This window comes from Callithrix jacchus, chromosome 1 (assembly GCF_049354715.1).
Source record: "Callithrix jacchus isolate 240 chromosome 1, calJac240_pri, whole genome shotgun sequence".
Lineage (NCBI taxonomy): Eukaryota > Metazoa > Chordata > Mammalia > Primates > Cebidae > Callithrix > Callithrix jacchus.
In genome coordinates, this window is record NC_133502.1 from 146,410,632 (window position 1) to 146,426,545 (window position 15,914).

The 15,914-nt window shown below is 46.3% G+C and overlaps 1 protein-coding gene across 2 annotated transcripts in view; it reads right to left on the bottom strand.

Annotated features, from left to right (window-relative positions):
- Positions 1 to 3,131: 3,131 nt before the first annotated feature.
- The window catches only part of GABBR2 (gamma-aminobutyric acid type B receptor subunit 2), a 423,612-nt gene continuing 410,829 nt past the window's right edge, over positions 3,132 to 15,914 (bottom strand). For both annotated transcript variants that reach the window (XM_035253005.3, XM_078373143.1), the window contains 4 exons: positions 15,718 to 15,900; positions 12,418 to 12,547; positions 7,187 to 7,304; positions 3,132 to 4,156 (listed from right to left, as the gene is read on the bottom strand). In XM_035253005.3, coding sequence (XP_035108896.1) covers positions 3,991 to 4,156; positions 7,187 to 7,304; positions 12,418 to 12,547; positions 15,718 to 15,900 — 597 coding nt within the window. In that variant the 3' untranslated portion in view covers positions 3,132 to 3,990. The remainder of the gene's footprint in view (positions 4,157 to 7,186; positions 7,305 to 12,417; positions 12,548 to 15,717; positions 15,901 to 15,914) is intronic.

Sequence of the window (15,914 nt, forward strand, 5' to 3'; positions counted from 1 at the left end):
GGGCGAGATGACTGCTGCCATCCTTCTGAGCTCTCATCTCTGAGTCAGGGTCAGGTAGAGAAGGAAGACCAGCCAAGACTCTTGTTGTTCCTGCATTTGCCATAGCCTCATTAGGTGACCTTGTGTACCTCTTCTTGTTGGGCCTGTTTCCCATCCTTGAACAATCTGCATCCCGTAGGAAGGCTGTATGAGCAGCGGTGTGGAGCAGCAGGGACAGAGCAGGGGTCTCTTGTGCCAGGGATCAGGAAGCCTGCTCCTTAGGGGGGCTCTATGTTGTTTCCCATGTCCTGGAAAACTCCAGCCTGGAACCAGCTCTCCAGTGGAGTCTGAGAGTCCAGTGGCCCCATTTCTAGGACTGTACCCAGTCACATGAACTTCAGGCCTCCCCAGCCTGCTGTGGCCACCTCTGCCTTTGCTTTGCCTTCTAGATTCAGCAACTATTATGGACACACCTCGCCAAAATGTTCAATTGTGCAAAGCCTCGTTGAAGCCCTTTCTGAGCCACCAGGATGAACTGCTGCCCAGTGGAACATCATGGAAGCAGACATGAGTCTCATCCTCAGGGAGCTCAGGGTCTGGAATGGAGAGGGGAGAGCGTGGGCACATAACCAGAGCCATAGAGAGGCAACATCCTCAGTCCAGAGCTAGGAAGAGAAGATCCAATTGAAGGGGATCTAGAGGGATGAATCAGAGCTGCCGGCTGTGGCCAGCACCCTGGAGAAGTGAAACAGACTGTGCGGTGGCTCCACAGGCTGATGAGGCTGGAAAAGAGCATGGGGCCAAATCTCGACAGGCTGGCAAGGCCCTGAAGGGGATTCAGGGCTGAGGTGGTGGGTTTTCCATATTAGTTAAAAATCCTGGGATTGCAAGTGGTGGGAACCCAACTTGAACTAACCTAGGCAAAAAGGGCAATGTATCAGAAGAACAGAGAATCCAAGGAAGACCTGAACAACCGAGCAGGTGAGGGCCCAGGCTGCCTTCAAACCTCCCGAAAACAGCTGGCAGAAACCCTGGGAGGTGCTCTGATTGGCTGCTCTTGGATAGTGAGCATATTCCTGAACCAATCCCTGTGTCTAGGGGAGGGAGCAAGGAGAGTGGTAGCAAGATTTCCTTCCAATAGATTCCCTTCCTTTCCCCAAAAGCAAGGCTGTGCTTTCAGAGGAGCGCAGGAAGGGATGCTAACCAGGAACTCAGACTCTATCAGAACCCAGATGTTGGTCCTGATTCTCTCTCTTTTGGCTTCATTTTTTTCTATTTTATGGCAGACTAAATTTCTTTACATGGAGGAATCCTGGGGAAGGGATTTACTGGCTTAGCCTGGGTCAGGTTCCCACCCTGGAATTAATCAGCTGTGGCCGGAAGTTGGGGTCACCTGGTAACTGGGCTGCTCTGCTGCTGTCAGCAGGAGGCTGGAGAGGGCAGTTTATGAAGGAAGGGACAATGCTGAGCAGGCAAACCCAGAACTGTCCCCTGAGTTTCTGAGCAAAGGAATATGGCCCAATCTGACCTGCATTTTGGGATGAGTAGGCATTAAAGACGACAGGTTTTTTCCTTTTATTCATAAAAACAAATTTGCAACAATTTATTAAAAATCGATACCATGCAGTAGGGGTATGAGAAATTCCTCATTTACATTTGATTCTGGCAGTTCCAGTCTAATTTAAAGCGTTTGTGCACTAACATCATTGGAAAATGCCTTTGGGCCGAAGCCTCTTCGGAAATGGACGGTGTGTTTGCTGAATATAAAAGAACAGAACCGTTAAATAGCTAGAGTCACTTCTGTGGGTCTTGTTATTTGCAAGGAAATTAAAAAAAATGGGTGAACCTACAGTATCGGTAAGACAGAGAATGTACTTCGTGGGTTATCCTAGAAGACGGTGCACGCTCAGGAGTCACAAAGGGTTACAGACGCACAGGCTCACCTCCGACAGTCCAATACTTTTGTTTGTTTTCCTGCTATGCTGGAATAATATTTCTACAGGTATTGTTTTTTGTGTGTGTATACATTATGTACAATTAATTGTCTCTTTCCCTTTGAAAAATTAGTGTGGTCCTTTAAATTAAATTTGGTTCTGGTGAAATCAAGGAAGCAAGTAAATACTGGTAATACACAGTGAGTGACAACACCGATTTTTAAGTGCCTAAACAGAGAATGACTTCAACTTGACCTGTGATGTGTTAACATTTTTTTTCCCTAAAAGCTACAGTACCTCCATAACCTCTCTTTGGGGAGGGGAGCAGAAAGCTATGTATGCTACGTGAAGTAGGGTGGGTTTGAAATGCTGGCGATGGTAAGATTCCTGTGGGCCCTTTCGTCGAAGCCTGGTGGAGAAAACAGTTTATTCCTGACTGCAGTGGTTCTGGGAAGAGATTATTGCCTGCCTGGTGAAGCTGCCAATAGGTTTCCTTAGGGAGTGAGCGAGCTGCTCAGTTGTGCAGACACCCTGGACAGTCATTCAGGCCTTTCTTGAGCAAAGAACGAACCTGTCTGGGAATGTCAGAAAAGTCATTGGGAGCCTCCCTCCAGCCCAGATGTTCTGGGTAGAGGGCCATGCTGGAAGCTTCTCTGGGCCACACCCCCAGCTGTAGTGAGGGCTGAAGGTCAGAGTCATACTCATACCTCACGGGTCCAGGCTGCTTCACTGTTTGTTTGGTACAAAGCTTTCCTGGACAAGATCAAGTTTCAATCCTCAGAGTGACCTTGTGAGGTAGGCAGGACAGGTGTTATTTCAACCCCAAGCTGTTACAGAAGGGAAATTGAGGCTCAGAGAGACACTAGTGACTTGACCAAGGTCACGTAGGGAGTTGGCTGGGGACTGAGGACTTGAACCCAGGTCTGTCTGACTCCCAGGCCAGTGCTCTTAGAGGTTCAATTAAAAGGGAAGAATGATCTTATGAATGAGAATCAATCTGCTGACTGATCACCCCAGCGATCCCAAGGGGAGAGCTCACTGGCTTGTCTGGATGGAAGGCTGCCTTCTGGAAGCCAAGGGAAGCCCTCAGCCAGCAACTCTCTCTCCTGTGTCTACAGGGATGTCTTTTAGCAGAATGCCCCTGATTCACTTTGGTCAGAAACAAGTCAGTGGGAAAAAAAAAAATCCCAGCCAGCCCTTGGGCCCTGATGAGAGACGTTAAAGTGCACAATCTTTCTTTATCGTGTTTGCTGGGGACAGACATTCCATGATTAGCTCGGGTGGTCCCCCTGGTTACTGGGAGCACCCGACAGGAACACAAGGACATGGCCAACGTGGTGGGTGGTGCATGACAGACTGTTGGTGAATGCTGCAGAGCGTGTCTGCAGTGACGTGCCCTAAATCCCCATGGTCCCCAGAATGGGTGTTATTGTGTTAACGTGTGGCATGTTACCAGAGTAACAAACATCTCGTTGGGTGACACAGGTCCCATCAGGAGCATGCAAGTCAGCCTGCTCCGGTGCCCCAGCCCTTGGCCTGCCTGCCCCAGGGCTGTGCCTGTCTGCGTTCCTGCAGACTCCCTGTTCCAGGAAGGCTGGGGTCAGCTGGCCTGTCAGCTGGGGGCCTGGTGGCCCTTCCAACCTCCTCCCTCAAAGTGGAGAAGGGCTGGCCTGAGGGGCCATAGCCAGTGATGTGTGTGCAGAGTGCAGAGGCAGTTTCTTCAGAAGCCCCTTGCCTCTTCCCAGCTGGAGTTCTAGTGCCTCTCTCCTTGTCTAGATTTTTTTTTTTTGCAAGTTTCAGATATCCCAGCTCCTCCTTGTTTGCAGATGATAAGGAAGAAGTCATTTCATTCCTCTTCTTTGTGAAGGAATAAGAACTTCACAAATAAGGCTCGAGGTCAGGTGCCAAGTCTCCCCCTGCCCGGTCCTGTCCACCTGAGAGCCATCCGAGTGGACCTGAGAGGCCAGCGGTGGTGCCCAGCTTCTCTGCAGCCAGAGCCGACAGTGTTTCTGCAGCAGACGCCTCTGCCCAGTGTGGTTCTGTCACGGGGGAGGCCCCGGGCCCAGGCCTCCCACTCTTACAGGCCCGAGACCATAACTCGGAAGGAGGGTGGCACATGTCTATGGCGGGGGCTAGCGGTGGGGCTGACGCAGGGGCTGACACAGCTGGCGTCCACGCCTCCGATGGATGGGAGGTAGGCGTGGTGGAGGATGGGGAGCTGGAGGGACAGCCGTCGCTGGATGCTGGAGAGAAGGAGAGGGAGGAGTGTTAGTGAAGGCTATCTGGGGGCTCACCAGAAAGTTCCTTGGACTCGCTTTGGCTAAAAAAGCTGATGACAGGAGCCTAATTTTCTCTGAATCCAAGATCTGTCCATCCAATCAGCTAACCATTCAGCCATCCAGCAGGTATTTAATGAAGGCCCATAGGTGCCAGCTATCACCCTGCGAATAACCAGGGAGACTGGAATAAGCAAGGGAGATGAGTCTTCTTGAGCTTTGGTCCAGGATTTGCCAATTATTACAAACGTCCTAGCAGAAAAGATGCTCCTTGACTTACGATGGGGTTACATTCCCATAAACCCATTGTAAGTTGAAAATATCATATGCTGAAAATGCATTTAATCCACCTAACCTACCAAACATCCTAGCTTAGCCTTGCCTACCTTAAACGTGCTCAGAACACTTACATCAGCCTGCAGTTGGGCAACATCATCTAACGCAAGGCCTATTTTATTAAAAAGTGTTAAATTTCTCATGCAATTTACTGAATCCTGTACTGAATGCATATCACTTTCACACCATTGTAAAGTCAAAAAATGGTAAGTTGGGGACGGTATTACTGAGGAGAAAGCATTGCCCTTCTAACAGGGCTTTGCTGCAAACACAGACATTTCTCATCCTCTACTCTTGCAAACCTCCACATGGCTTTCAGTTCTGTTTCTGAAAGACTTCTCCGCTGCTCTCTCCTTCCTCTCTCTCCTCTGCCTCTGCTTTGCCCAGGACCGCATCCCTTCTTGCTGGGCCAATTCCCACAGGCTCCTTCTTGCTCTTTCAGCTTCTTTGGTAGCTAGTGTTATCTTTCCAGCACTGGGAAGCCAAGGAAGGGGAAAAAGGACACTGAAGTGATATTTGGGGCTCCCTAAGTTCTGTCTCTGGATCTGAAGTTTCCAGGTGAATCTTCTATCCTCTCCACCTGTAAGCCCTGCCATGTGGTAGCTAGTTTCCCTGGAAATCCAGCTCTTCTGCTGTTTCCCTGTCTGGAAGACTTTCTCTACTTCCTGACATGATGAATTGTGTTTCCTTGAAGATCCAGTGTAAATATCACCTTTGTGCTCACTCTCTGCTGAGAGAACCCTTTCTCTGCTAAGCAGAATCCTTGGTAAATATCCAGAAATGAAACCAGAAAAAGCTGGAGGCAGGGCCAACCTGGGCATGAGTTAGCATGTGATGGGGGAGCCGCAGGAAAAAGGGAGCTGCCCTCAGACTCCCTTCTCATTGCCATAGCCTTCCAGGTCTTAATGACTGTCATGTCACTTTGATTACTGAAAAGACTGCTTGTAGCAAATGTGCCTGGGTGACTGGTCCTCTGCTCTGCTCAGCGGCATTCTTGCACAGTTCTCCATGCGTGCAGCTTTCATTCTGCGTTCTTTGAGGGAAGGGACTGAGTTCTTATGCCTTCTTGTATTCCCAGTGCCTGGCCACTCAGGTGCAAAAATGTAAAAAACAAAAACCCCAGATCTTAACAAACACCCAACAGGCAAAAGAAATACTGCTATTCCCATTTTAAAGAAGAGGGAAGGATACAGACTTCATGTAACTCCCCCATGGAAACAAAACCAGAACTGGAGAAGTTGGAATTCTTGCTGATTCTGTTCAACCACATTGTTCTGTGGTGGGGGAAAATCAATTCATGGGGACAGCCTTATTCTAACTGGGTGTGCCCTTGGGGTTCATGTAGGTCACTGGTTGGCTCTGAGACGGCTACAGATGAAGTGCTGCCCACACTTTCCAGAAAGACTCCCAAGAGACACCTCACAGTTGTGCATGGAACTGTAGTGTTGGAGATCTCATTCTGAAGTTAAAGTTGAACCTGTGTAATGTCAGCTGCAGTCTGTGCCTTAAGGCAAGATCATGCTGGCAAAATGTCCAGGAGAAAAAGGGAAGAATAAACTCTGACCTGGGAAAAGGGTGCCGTATCCAGGCACCCAGGGCAGGCTGTCTGCCTAGGCAAGGTGGGCCCTGTGGTTGTCAGAGCATTCATTCTGCTGTCTGTTAGGACCCCGTTCACCTTTCATTCATTCAACAAACCCTTGTCAAGAACCAACAAATGCTTGGCAGAATGTGTGTTCAGTGCAGGGGATACATGAAGGACTCATACCCTACCCTCAGGATGCTTACACTCTACTGCAGGCAACTGCTAGGCAAACTGCTGACAAATTCCATGTAACTCTCACTGTCCTGGACTGTAAGCTGGCCAGGCCTTGGAACTGGTTGGGTTGATAGGCTATTAGGTCTAACACCAAAGGGCCCCCAAATGGTGCTGCAATTGGTGATTTGGCTGCTTTTGCTAGTTCCACATGGCTTGTTACTTCCAGAGGCCAAGTTTCAAACTTTGTATTTCTAGCTTCTGCTTCCAATGTGCTGTAAGATGAGAAGGTCTAAAATCGCCTGGGGGAACAAAGCTAACAGAGATGTTCAGGCCTTTGCTTACACGTCACCATCTCATTGAGTCTTCTCTAACCAGCCGATTTAAAATGACACTCCCTGACTCCCTTCTCTGCTTTATTTTTCTCCAAAGATTCTGTTGTTTGACATACCATGTGTCGCTTTTTTATTACGCTATCATCCTTCTAGATAGACTAGAAGCTCCATGAAGGTAGAAGTTTTAGTCCATTTTCTTCACTGCTGTAACCCCAGCACTATGCCTGACATACAGTAGGTCTCAGTAAACTGTTAAGTAAATGCATTTAGCAAGGTTAAATTTTACATATAACAAAGGCAGCGTGCTGCGGTGGAGAACGTGGGATTTGATGCTGGACAGATGTGAGTTCAAGTCCTATTTCTTACACATAGCAACTGAACGAAAAGTCACCTCCCCTTTTCGAATATTAGTTTTTTATCTGTAAAAAGAGCAGTGTAACTGGACTGCCTCATGGGATGGCTGTGGAAAGCAAGTAAAATAATGGATGTGAAGACATGGTGCAGACTGACAACTCTTGTGCAAGAGTGACGTATTTATTCTTCAGTGATAACTCTCAGGGAGAAGGTACTTACTGTTCTGGAGAGTTTATGTCTTCTGTAGGATCTTTGCATGTTCGAGAGGGCTCTGTTGTGTTCCACTGTAGCTGGGGATTTTGATCGAGGTGATTTTTTAAAATGGCCTTTCCTCCATCTGAATGCAAAACAACAATACCACAACACGTTCTATTAACTTAGTTTTTAAGAATCAACAATGCACCTTTTTGTAGGCTGATGCCCCAGAAGAGAGAATGCAAAGGAGCCCATTATCCCTCTGTGTTTTCTAAGCTGAGGTCTCGGGACCAACACAGTGAGCTGAGAAGCCTCCAGCAATCAGGGATGGAAGCAATGTGCTGGGGATGTGTGTGGCATGCCCCCTGCTCTTCTCTCCAAGAAAAAAAGGAGCAAAATCAAGTTGACTAATGTTAGAAACATAACTTAGAAACGAGAGGCTCTAATATTAAGGCCTTTTTCACAGGAACATAGGGATGTAATGACAAAGAAAAAAACCTTCAAGGAATATTTTTCATAAGAGTGGCAAAGATTGAAAACAAAAATAATAGTAAACTGCTAGTGGGAGTATAAATGAACATAATCTTATTGGGGGGCACTGTCCATATGTGTCAAGCACCATAAAAGTACTTATTTTTTACCTGGAATTTTCACTTCTCAAAACTATCCTAAAAAAATAATCAAGGATCTGTGCAAAGATATATACAAGATGCTCAACCTCGGCATCACTTTTTTTTTTTTTGAGATGGAGTCTTACTCTGTTACTCAGGATCATGCACCAGTAGCATGATCTCGGCTCACTGCATCCTCCACCTCCCAGGTTCAAGCAATTCTCCTGTCTCAGCCCCAAGCATCTGGGACTACAGGTGCATGCCACCATGCCCAGAGAATTTTTGTATTTTTAGTCAAGATGGGGTTTCACCATGTTGGTCAGGGTGGTCTCAAACTCCTGACCTCAGGTGACCTACTCACCTCAGCCTCCCAAAATGCTAGGATTATAGGCGTGGCCACTGTGTCCAGCCTCAACCTCAGCATCATTTATAATATCAAAATGTTGGAACAAATTTGAATTTGTCTGATAATACTAGATTAGTTATGTAAGTTATAGAGCCTCCATTCAAAATAATATTGTGTAGCCACAAAACATGGTGATTCAAATTCTCTCAACTCTTTTTTGTGCTTCAGGACCATACAAGGAGATTTAAAGAAGTATAAAAATACGGTCCCCATCCAAGGTTTGGATTCTTGTGGTCTGGAGGGGAGCACTGGTGTCTCTGTTTTTGTTTCAGTGGGCAACCTTATATGTACGTCATTTTGCATTCATGTGAGTACAGCTGATCCTCATTATTCATGAATTTTCTATTTGCGAACTTTTCTTCTCACTAACATTTATTTGTAATCCCCAAATCAACACTTTGCTTTTGTGGTCATTTGCTGACAGGCACAGTGTGGGAAAATGTGAGCTGCCTGATGCACCCGTTCCCAGCTGAGGGTGAACAAGGAGATGTGCTGCCTTAGCATTGAGCTCTTATATTGTAAATAAGTATCTTTCTGGAGGTTATTCAGTGACATATTTTTCACATTTTGTGCTGTGTGTTGGTGAGTTTGCTGTTGAAAATGCCCCCAAGCACAGCGCTGAAGTGCTGGCTAGCGTCCCTAAGCACAAGAGGGCTGTCATGTGCCTGATGGAGAAAATCCCTGAATCAGAGAAGCCTCCATCACGTATGTGCTATGCGCTCATGGCCATGAGTGCAATGTTAATTAAACCACATATATTAAATAAGATGTATTTAAACAGAAACATGCATACAACAAAATTACATATTGATTGGTTGACAAAAATGTCAGCTTGTAATGTCAGCCTGTGAGAGACTCCCAAGAACCAAATCCTATAGAGGAGCAATGGTTCGGTATTCACAAAACCACTGTTTTTTTTTTTTTTTTTTTTTTTTTTTTTGAGATGGAGTCTTGCTCTGTCGCCAGGCTGGAGTGCAGTGGCACAATCTCGGCTCACAGCAACCTCTGCCTCCCGGGATCAAGTGATTCTCCTGCCTCTGCCTCCTGAGTAGCTGGGACTACAGGTGCATGCCACCACACCCAGCTAATTTTTTTGTATTTTTAGTAGGGACGGGGTTTCACCTTGTTGGTCAGGATGGTCTCGATCTCTTGACCTTGTGATCTACCCGCCTCAGTCTCCTGAAGTGCTGGGATTATAGGAGTGAGCCACTGCACCTGGCCACAAATCCACTGTTGATGGAGGCTTTATAGAAAGAACATAATGACTGAGACTGTGAAGCAGCAGAATTGACTGTATATCCATACTGCTATGGTCTGAACATGTCCCTCCAAATTCATGTGTTGAAACCGAATAACCAGTGTGATGGCGTTAAGAGGTGGGGCCTTGAGAAGGTAATTAAGTCATGAGGGCAGAGCCTGCATGGATGAGGTGAGGGCCCTTATAAAAGGGCTTGAGAAAGAGGGTTTGCCTCTTCTGCTCCTTCTGCCACATGAAGATGCAGAGTTCCTCCCCTCCAGAGGATGCAGCGATCCAGGTGCCATCTCAGAAGTGGAGGCTGGACCCTCCTCAGACACTGAACCTATGGGCGCCTTGATTTAGGAGTCCCCAGCCTCCAGAACTGTACGAAATACATTTCTTTTGTTTATAAATTACCAAGTCTTCAGTATTGTGTTATAGCAGCACAGATTAAGGCATGGAGAACAAATCCCCAAACGTGGGACTGCTGGGTCCGAATGATCTGTTTCAACCAGCAACACTTGAGAATGCCTTGCTCATCATCTGTTTGCCGGCACTCTGAGCAGCTTTTTGATCTCTGGTCTTTGCCAATCTTTGAGGCAAAAGTGGTATCTCATTGCAGATTTAATTTGCCTTCCTTTAATAAGGAGTGAGATTGATCATCTTTTCATAAGTGTAAGAATGATTTCCATTTCCTTTTATGAGAACTCTCTTTTGCTCATTTTTCTTTTGAGATGTTGGTCTTTTTCTTACTAACAGGTATATAGTTATACATACTTTGTGTATTATTACGTATCAATTCTCCTTATATATAAGGGCATAAGCTTGTCATCTGAGTTAATCTTTGGCTTTGTTTGATTTTTTGACTGTACTTATCATGGCTTTTGTATTATGAAAGAAATTCTTTTTGTATCTAAATTTATTTACCTTTCTTTTTGTGATTTCTGTTTTGCATCAAACTGAGACAGGTCCTCCTCTCTCTGAGATTATTTTAAAAAAAATTATACTTTGGTTTCTTCTAGTACTTTCATGTTTTTGCTTTTTATATTTAAATCTTTTATTCATCGGAATTAATTTTTGCATAGGTGTGAGTTTAGGATTTACCTTATTCTCCTCCAGATTTAACTCAAGGAAATTTATTAAATAATTCCTTTTCTACCACAAATTTAAAATGCCCATTTTACCAGAGACTAAAGTTATTAGGAATGATTTTTATTCTTGCAATTTCCTTGTTATTATCTCAATTTAAATATTTTTGTAATAACCATGTTTATAATATGAATTATAGAATACTGCTACTGTAATAAGACCACATTACTTATGTAATAAGAATAAAAGAAGATTTTTCATTGATTTAAAATAGTTTTATAACAAATTGATGAATACATGCTAATGGAAAAATCCAAGCCATAGAGAAGTATAAAAAAGGTAATGTGGCTGGGCGAGGTGGCTCACGCCTGTAATCCTAGCACTTGGGAGGCCAAGGCAGGTGAATCACTTGAGGTCAGGAGTTCGAGACCAGCCTGGCCAACATGGTGAAACCCTGTCTCTACTAAAAAAAAAAAAAAAAATGCAAAAATTAGCTGGTCGTGGTGGTGTGTGCCTGTAGTCCCAGCTACTTGGGAGGCTGAGGCAGAAGAATTGCTTGAACACGGGAGGCAAAGGTTGCAGTAAGTTGCGATTGTGCCACTGCACTGCAGCCTGGGTGACAGAGCCTCCATCTCAAAAAAAAAAAAAAAAAAAGGTAATGTGAAATCATTTCTTCTCACTCATTCTCCACAATACCATTTCTTTTCACGAGTCAGTACTGTCAGCAATTTGGTGTTTTTCTAAACCTTGTAAAAAATGCACTCACACACACGTGTATGCATTTGTGTCCCATAACAATTAATGTTGGCTCTTTTCACGTGAAGATCTTTCCATATCTGCACAAATAGACCCATATCACTTATTTATTTATTTTTAATTTTTTTATTAAAGCTGAGGTTTCACCATGATGGCCAGGCTGGTCTTGAACTTCTGACCTCAGGTGATCCACCCACCTTGGCCTCCCAAAGTGCTAGGACTACAGGCGTGAGCCACTGCGCCTGGCCCCATCTCACTTTTTAACAGCTCTAAAATCTGCCATGTTTGGCTACATCTTAATTAATGAAACCACCCCCAAGTAGTGAACATTTAAGTTAATTCCAGTTTTTCTCACCTCCAGACAGCATTGTGAAGACCATCTCTGTGTTCATCTCTGCACTTGTGGGGGAGTATTTGCAAGGGGCAGGTTCCTGCTAGTAGAACTGCCAGGTCAAGAGGTTTAACATGGAACATTTAGACAGTGCCAGACTGACTTCTAATGCATTGCAGGAGAATGCCCATTTCCAAATACTCTTAACAACTCTGGTAATCTTGAAGTTTTTTCCAAAAGGTAGGCAAAAATGGTTTATGTGTGAGTGTTTTCATTTTTGTAGAGATGGGGTCTTGCTATGTTGCCCAGGCTGATCTCAAACTCAAGCAATTATCTAGCCTTGGCCTCCCAGATGCTAGGATTACAGGCATGAGCCAATGTGCCTGGCAGGTTTGTTACTGTAGCTTGCAATTCCCAAGTGGTTAGTGAGATTGAGCATCCTATCATAACTAACTGACCATTCTTGCACATTGATGAGGTACGTCTGAAACTGTGAAATCTTGTTAAGAGAAGAAAGGGTAAACTATTCGTCAAGAACAAAAGGGAAAACAAAATGTGGCTGCCTCTAGTCAGATACTGGGAATGCTTGCCCCAGTGTGTAGGTGTGGAAATTGAAGCCCCAGACTCAGGCAGGGTGGGGCTCGAAGCGGACACTGAACTGTGGTCAGCAGACAGAGGTTCCGGGTGCTCCAGCTCTGCGTGTGTGACTTCAGACCAGTCCCGTGCCCTGTCTGAGCCTCAGTTTCTTCATTTAAAAAATGGAAGATGAACAGCTGTTGTTTGAGGGCAAGGTCCCTACCACATTCCAGGCCCTGCCTCTCTTACCTGTGCTCTCAGTGTAGTTTCCCAGGTTGAGGATGTCATTGAGCTCTTGGTAGTGGTTCTGTTTAATGTAGGTGGTCTTTTCTGGCGTGTCCTGCAGCTGCATGGTGACCTCTTCCAAGTCTTTATCCAGCTAAAAGACAAAGGCTCCAGTTGAGTCTGGGTCCCTGGCCCAGCCCTGGTGGCTAGGCCACTAGCGCTGAAAGGTAGCTCACAGGGCTGGGCCTTTACCTGTGTTCAGGAGTGCCCTGAGAAACAAGGCGTTACTGCATCCTGGCGAGGAGATGCAGAAGGACCTGGCAGCTCTTTGAGGAAAAGCTATGATGAAAGGGACCTGGGCTTTGGAATTATGTGTTCAATGTAGGCTTGAGCCTTGATGAAGCAGCCGAGCAAGCCCAGGGAGGCAGGGGAGGAAGAGAGAAAGAGCTCAGGCCTAGTGCAAACCCAGGGCTGCCCCTTACTTGCGGTGAGATTCTCTTGGCTTGTGAGAACCCAGTCTCAATTTTTTTTTTTTCACCAGCTCAAGGCAGGACTCTAATCTACCTGTAGGTCAAAAGACCTTTATCACAGAGTCCTGCCCCATATCCTAGAGGAAGGAATGCTACAGAGAGGCCAAGAAAAGTCTGAACAGACAGGCCTTGCTGGGTTTAATCATGCGTTTTTGTCCATTCACATTTCTGCACAGTTGTCAATCAAGCCTCATGTAATGAAGCCTCCATAAACACTCAAAAGAACAGGGCATGGAGAACTTCTGAGTAGCTGAACACGTGAAGGTTCCTGGAGGGCAGGGTGCAGGGAGGCAGGGAAGCTCCACACTCCTTCACCCATCCCTTGCTCTGTGCATCTTTTCATTCGCATCCTTGGTAATAAGCTGGTAAGTACGTTTCCCTGGGTTCTGTGAGCCCCCTCTAGCAAACTAATTCAATCCAAACTGGGATCCTGGGAGTCCCAACTTGAGCCTGGTTGGTCAGAAGTTCCAGAGGCCTGACTTGTGACTGGTATCTGAGGGTGGTATCTGATGGAAGCCAGGGGGAGCCTTGGGGACTGAGACCTCAACCCGTGGGATCTGAAGCGATCTCTAGATATGTAGTATCAGAACTAAACTGCTCTTTGGTGGAGAAAACTGCACACGTTTGCTCACGGAAGTCTTCTGTGTTGACTGTTGTTGTGTGGGTGCAAGAGCACAGGAAAAACACAGTTAGAGGATTTTTCCAATAGCATCCTGTTATATAGTGTACAGGCGGAGACCTGATACACTCTCAGATGCTGTTGTGATGTCGGGAACACAGTCATGAAATTGTTTAATAAGCTTTCATGTGGGAGAGGAGGGAGAGACATACTCTTTTCTATGTGACTTAAATGGCTGGAGTAGGATCAAAGGGTGGGGACAACGGGAGGCCAGACTATGATTCATTTCCAGGAAAAATAACCAGCATTTTAGAGTTTTAAATAGTGGCTTGTGTTTCCTAACGTGCGTGAACTCTTCGTTGCTGAAGTGTGCAAGCAGAAGTGAAATGCACAGTGACACAGTATTACTAATCATGAGAGGTCTGATATCGAAACAGAACCTGTAACGGGCTTTCGGGGACAGAAACCCTTCTTAGTTTGCTCTGGCAGCTGATAGTGGGTTGCCCCATCCTAAAGCAATCATTTTTAGGGGCACAGACAGCTGTTTGGTGGCTCTCTGTGGCATATTTCTGCAAGCTCCCCAAAGGGCTGCCAGACATAGCAAATACAAATACAGAATGTCTAGTCAAATTTGAGTTTCAGATAATGAGTTCTTTTTTAGTATAAGTACATCCCAAGTATTATTCGGGCTATACTTTTACTAAAAATACGATTTTTTTTTTTTGAGATGGAGTCTCACTCTGTCGCCAGGCTGGAGTGCGGTGGCGCAATCTCAGCTCACTGCAACCTCTGCCTCCTGGGTTCAAGTGATTCTCCTGCCTCAGACTCCCAAGTAGCTGGGACCACAGGCACATGCCACCATGCCCAGCTAGTTTTTTTTTCTTTTGTATTTTTAGTAGAGATGGGGTTTCATCATGTTGGCCAGGATGGTCTCAATCTCTTGACCTTGTAATCCTGCCTTGGCCTCCCAAAGTGCTGGGATTACAGGTATGAGCCACTGCACCCGGCCATGATTGGTTGTTGATCTGAAATTGGAATTTAACTGGGCATCCTGTATCTATTCTGGCAACCCTATCTATGTCTCACTTCTTCCTTGCAGCTGTCCAGCTAGAGACGATGCTTCCAGCCTCCTCTGTTGCTAGCTGTGCTCGTGTCCATTCTTGCTAATGTGACTAGGGCAGAACCAAAATGTGCACAATTTTTGGTGTTACTGCTTAAAAGGCAATCCCTCGTGTGGACTTGCTCTTCCCCTCCTGACACCATGAACAAGACATGCCATCCACCCAGCTCACCCACTGTGAATGAGGAGAACACCCTGGGGAGTGGCGGGAAACCAGAGGGCAGGATCCGAGCCCAGCAATGACCTTGGGGAGCAGAGCTGCCCACCCGGGACCTCTCACTTCAAGGCCATTAGGTAAAAGGCAAATAAACATACTTTCTCTGGGCCACTTTATTTTGGGGCCTTGCTTAGCCAGCACTGTCACCAAGGTACTTTCCTTGGTCCTTTTCCTGTCCTCCTTCCTAATCAGAATTCCTCTATTAAAGCAACACACAGCCTGCAGAGCCTGGGTCCCGGCATAGCCCCGACCCAAAGGGAAGGGTAGAGGAGAGGGAGGTAATTTGGTTTCCCCTTCCTGGTCTACAGGCCAAGCCTGGCTTGGGCGCAAGGCAATCTGGCTAGGGTCTCTGGAGTATTCAAGAGCCAGCTGAGAACCCTCAGGATAAAGGCGAGGTCTGCTGCAGCACTCTCTCCTCAAGTTTCCTTTCACTTTCTCTTCTCTTGTTGTACATCACATAGATGTGGTAGTTGCAATGGAGAGTGAAAAACTGAGAGGGAGAGACACACAGAGAGATGCTGGTGTGGGAAGCTACGATAATCCGGAAGCTCACCAATCTCTCTGATTTCCTTTCTGTCTGGGGATGGCTTGAAGCAGGTGTTGCTGGCCTCCAAGAGCCTGGGTGAAGTGGGCGATAAGCTCATGTCAGATTCTGACCAACTGCCTCTGCAGTTTGTGTCACCCCTGGCTCTCGCAGGGGTGTAGCTGTAACTGCAGCTGATGAGGCTGCATGGTCAGGCGGCAGGGACAGTTTAGAGGAGCCTGAGAGTCCCTGCACGGGGTCAGAGGGGCTTCAGTGGCAGGACGGGGCCTGGCTACCAGATGTGGAGGGAGGTACCTCTGTGATCTTCATTCGCAGGCGATGGTTTTCTGACTGTAGGCCCTCCAGGCGGGATGTGCTGGCTTGGTTCACACTGGTGACTGAGGTGGATGTTTTAGAATCTTCTTTCTTCTGATTCTGAGTGAACTGGAATCGTCTGTTCTGCGTTGCTGCATCTGGGTTTGTTCTCAGAGTGATGAGCTGAAAGGACAGAG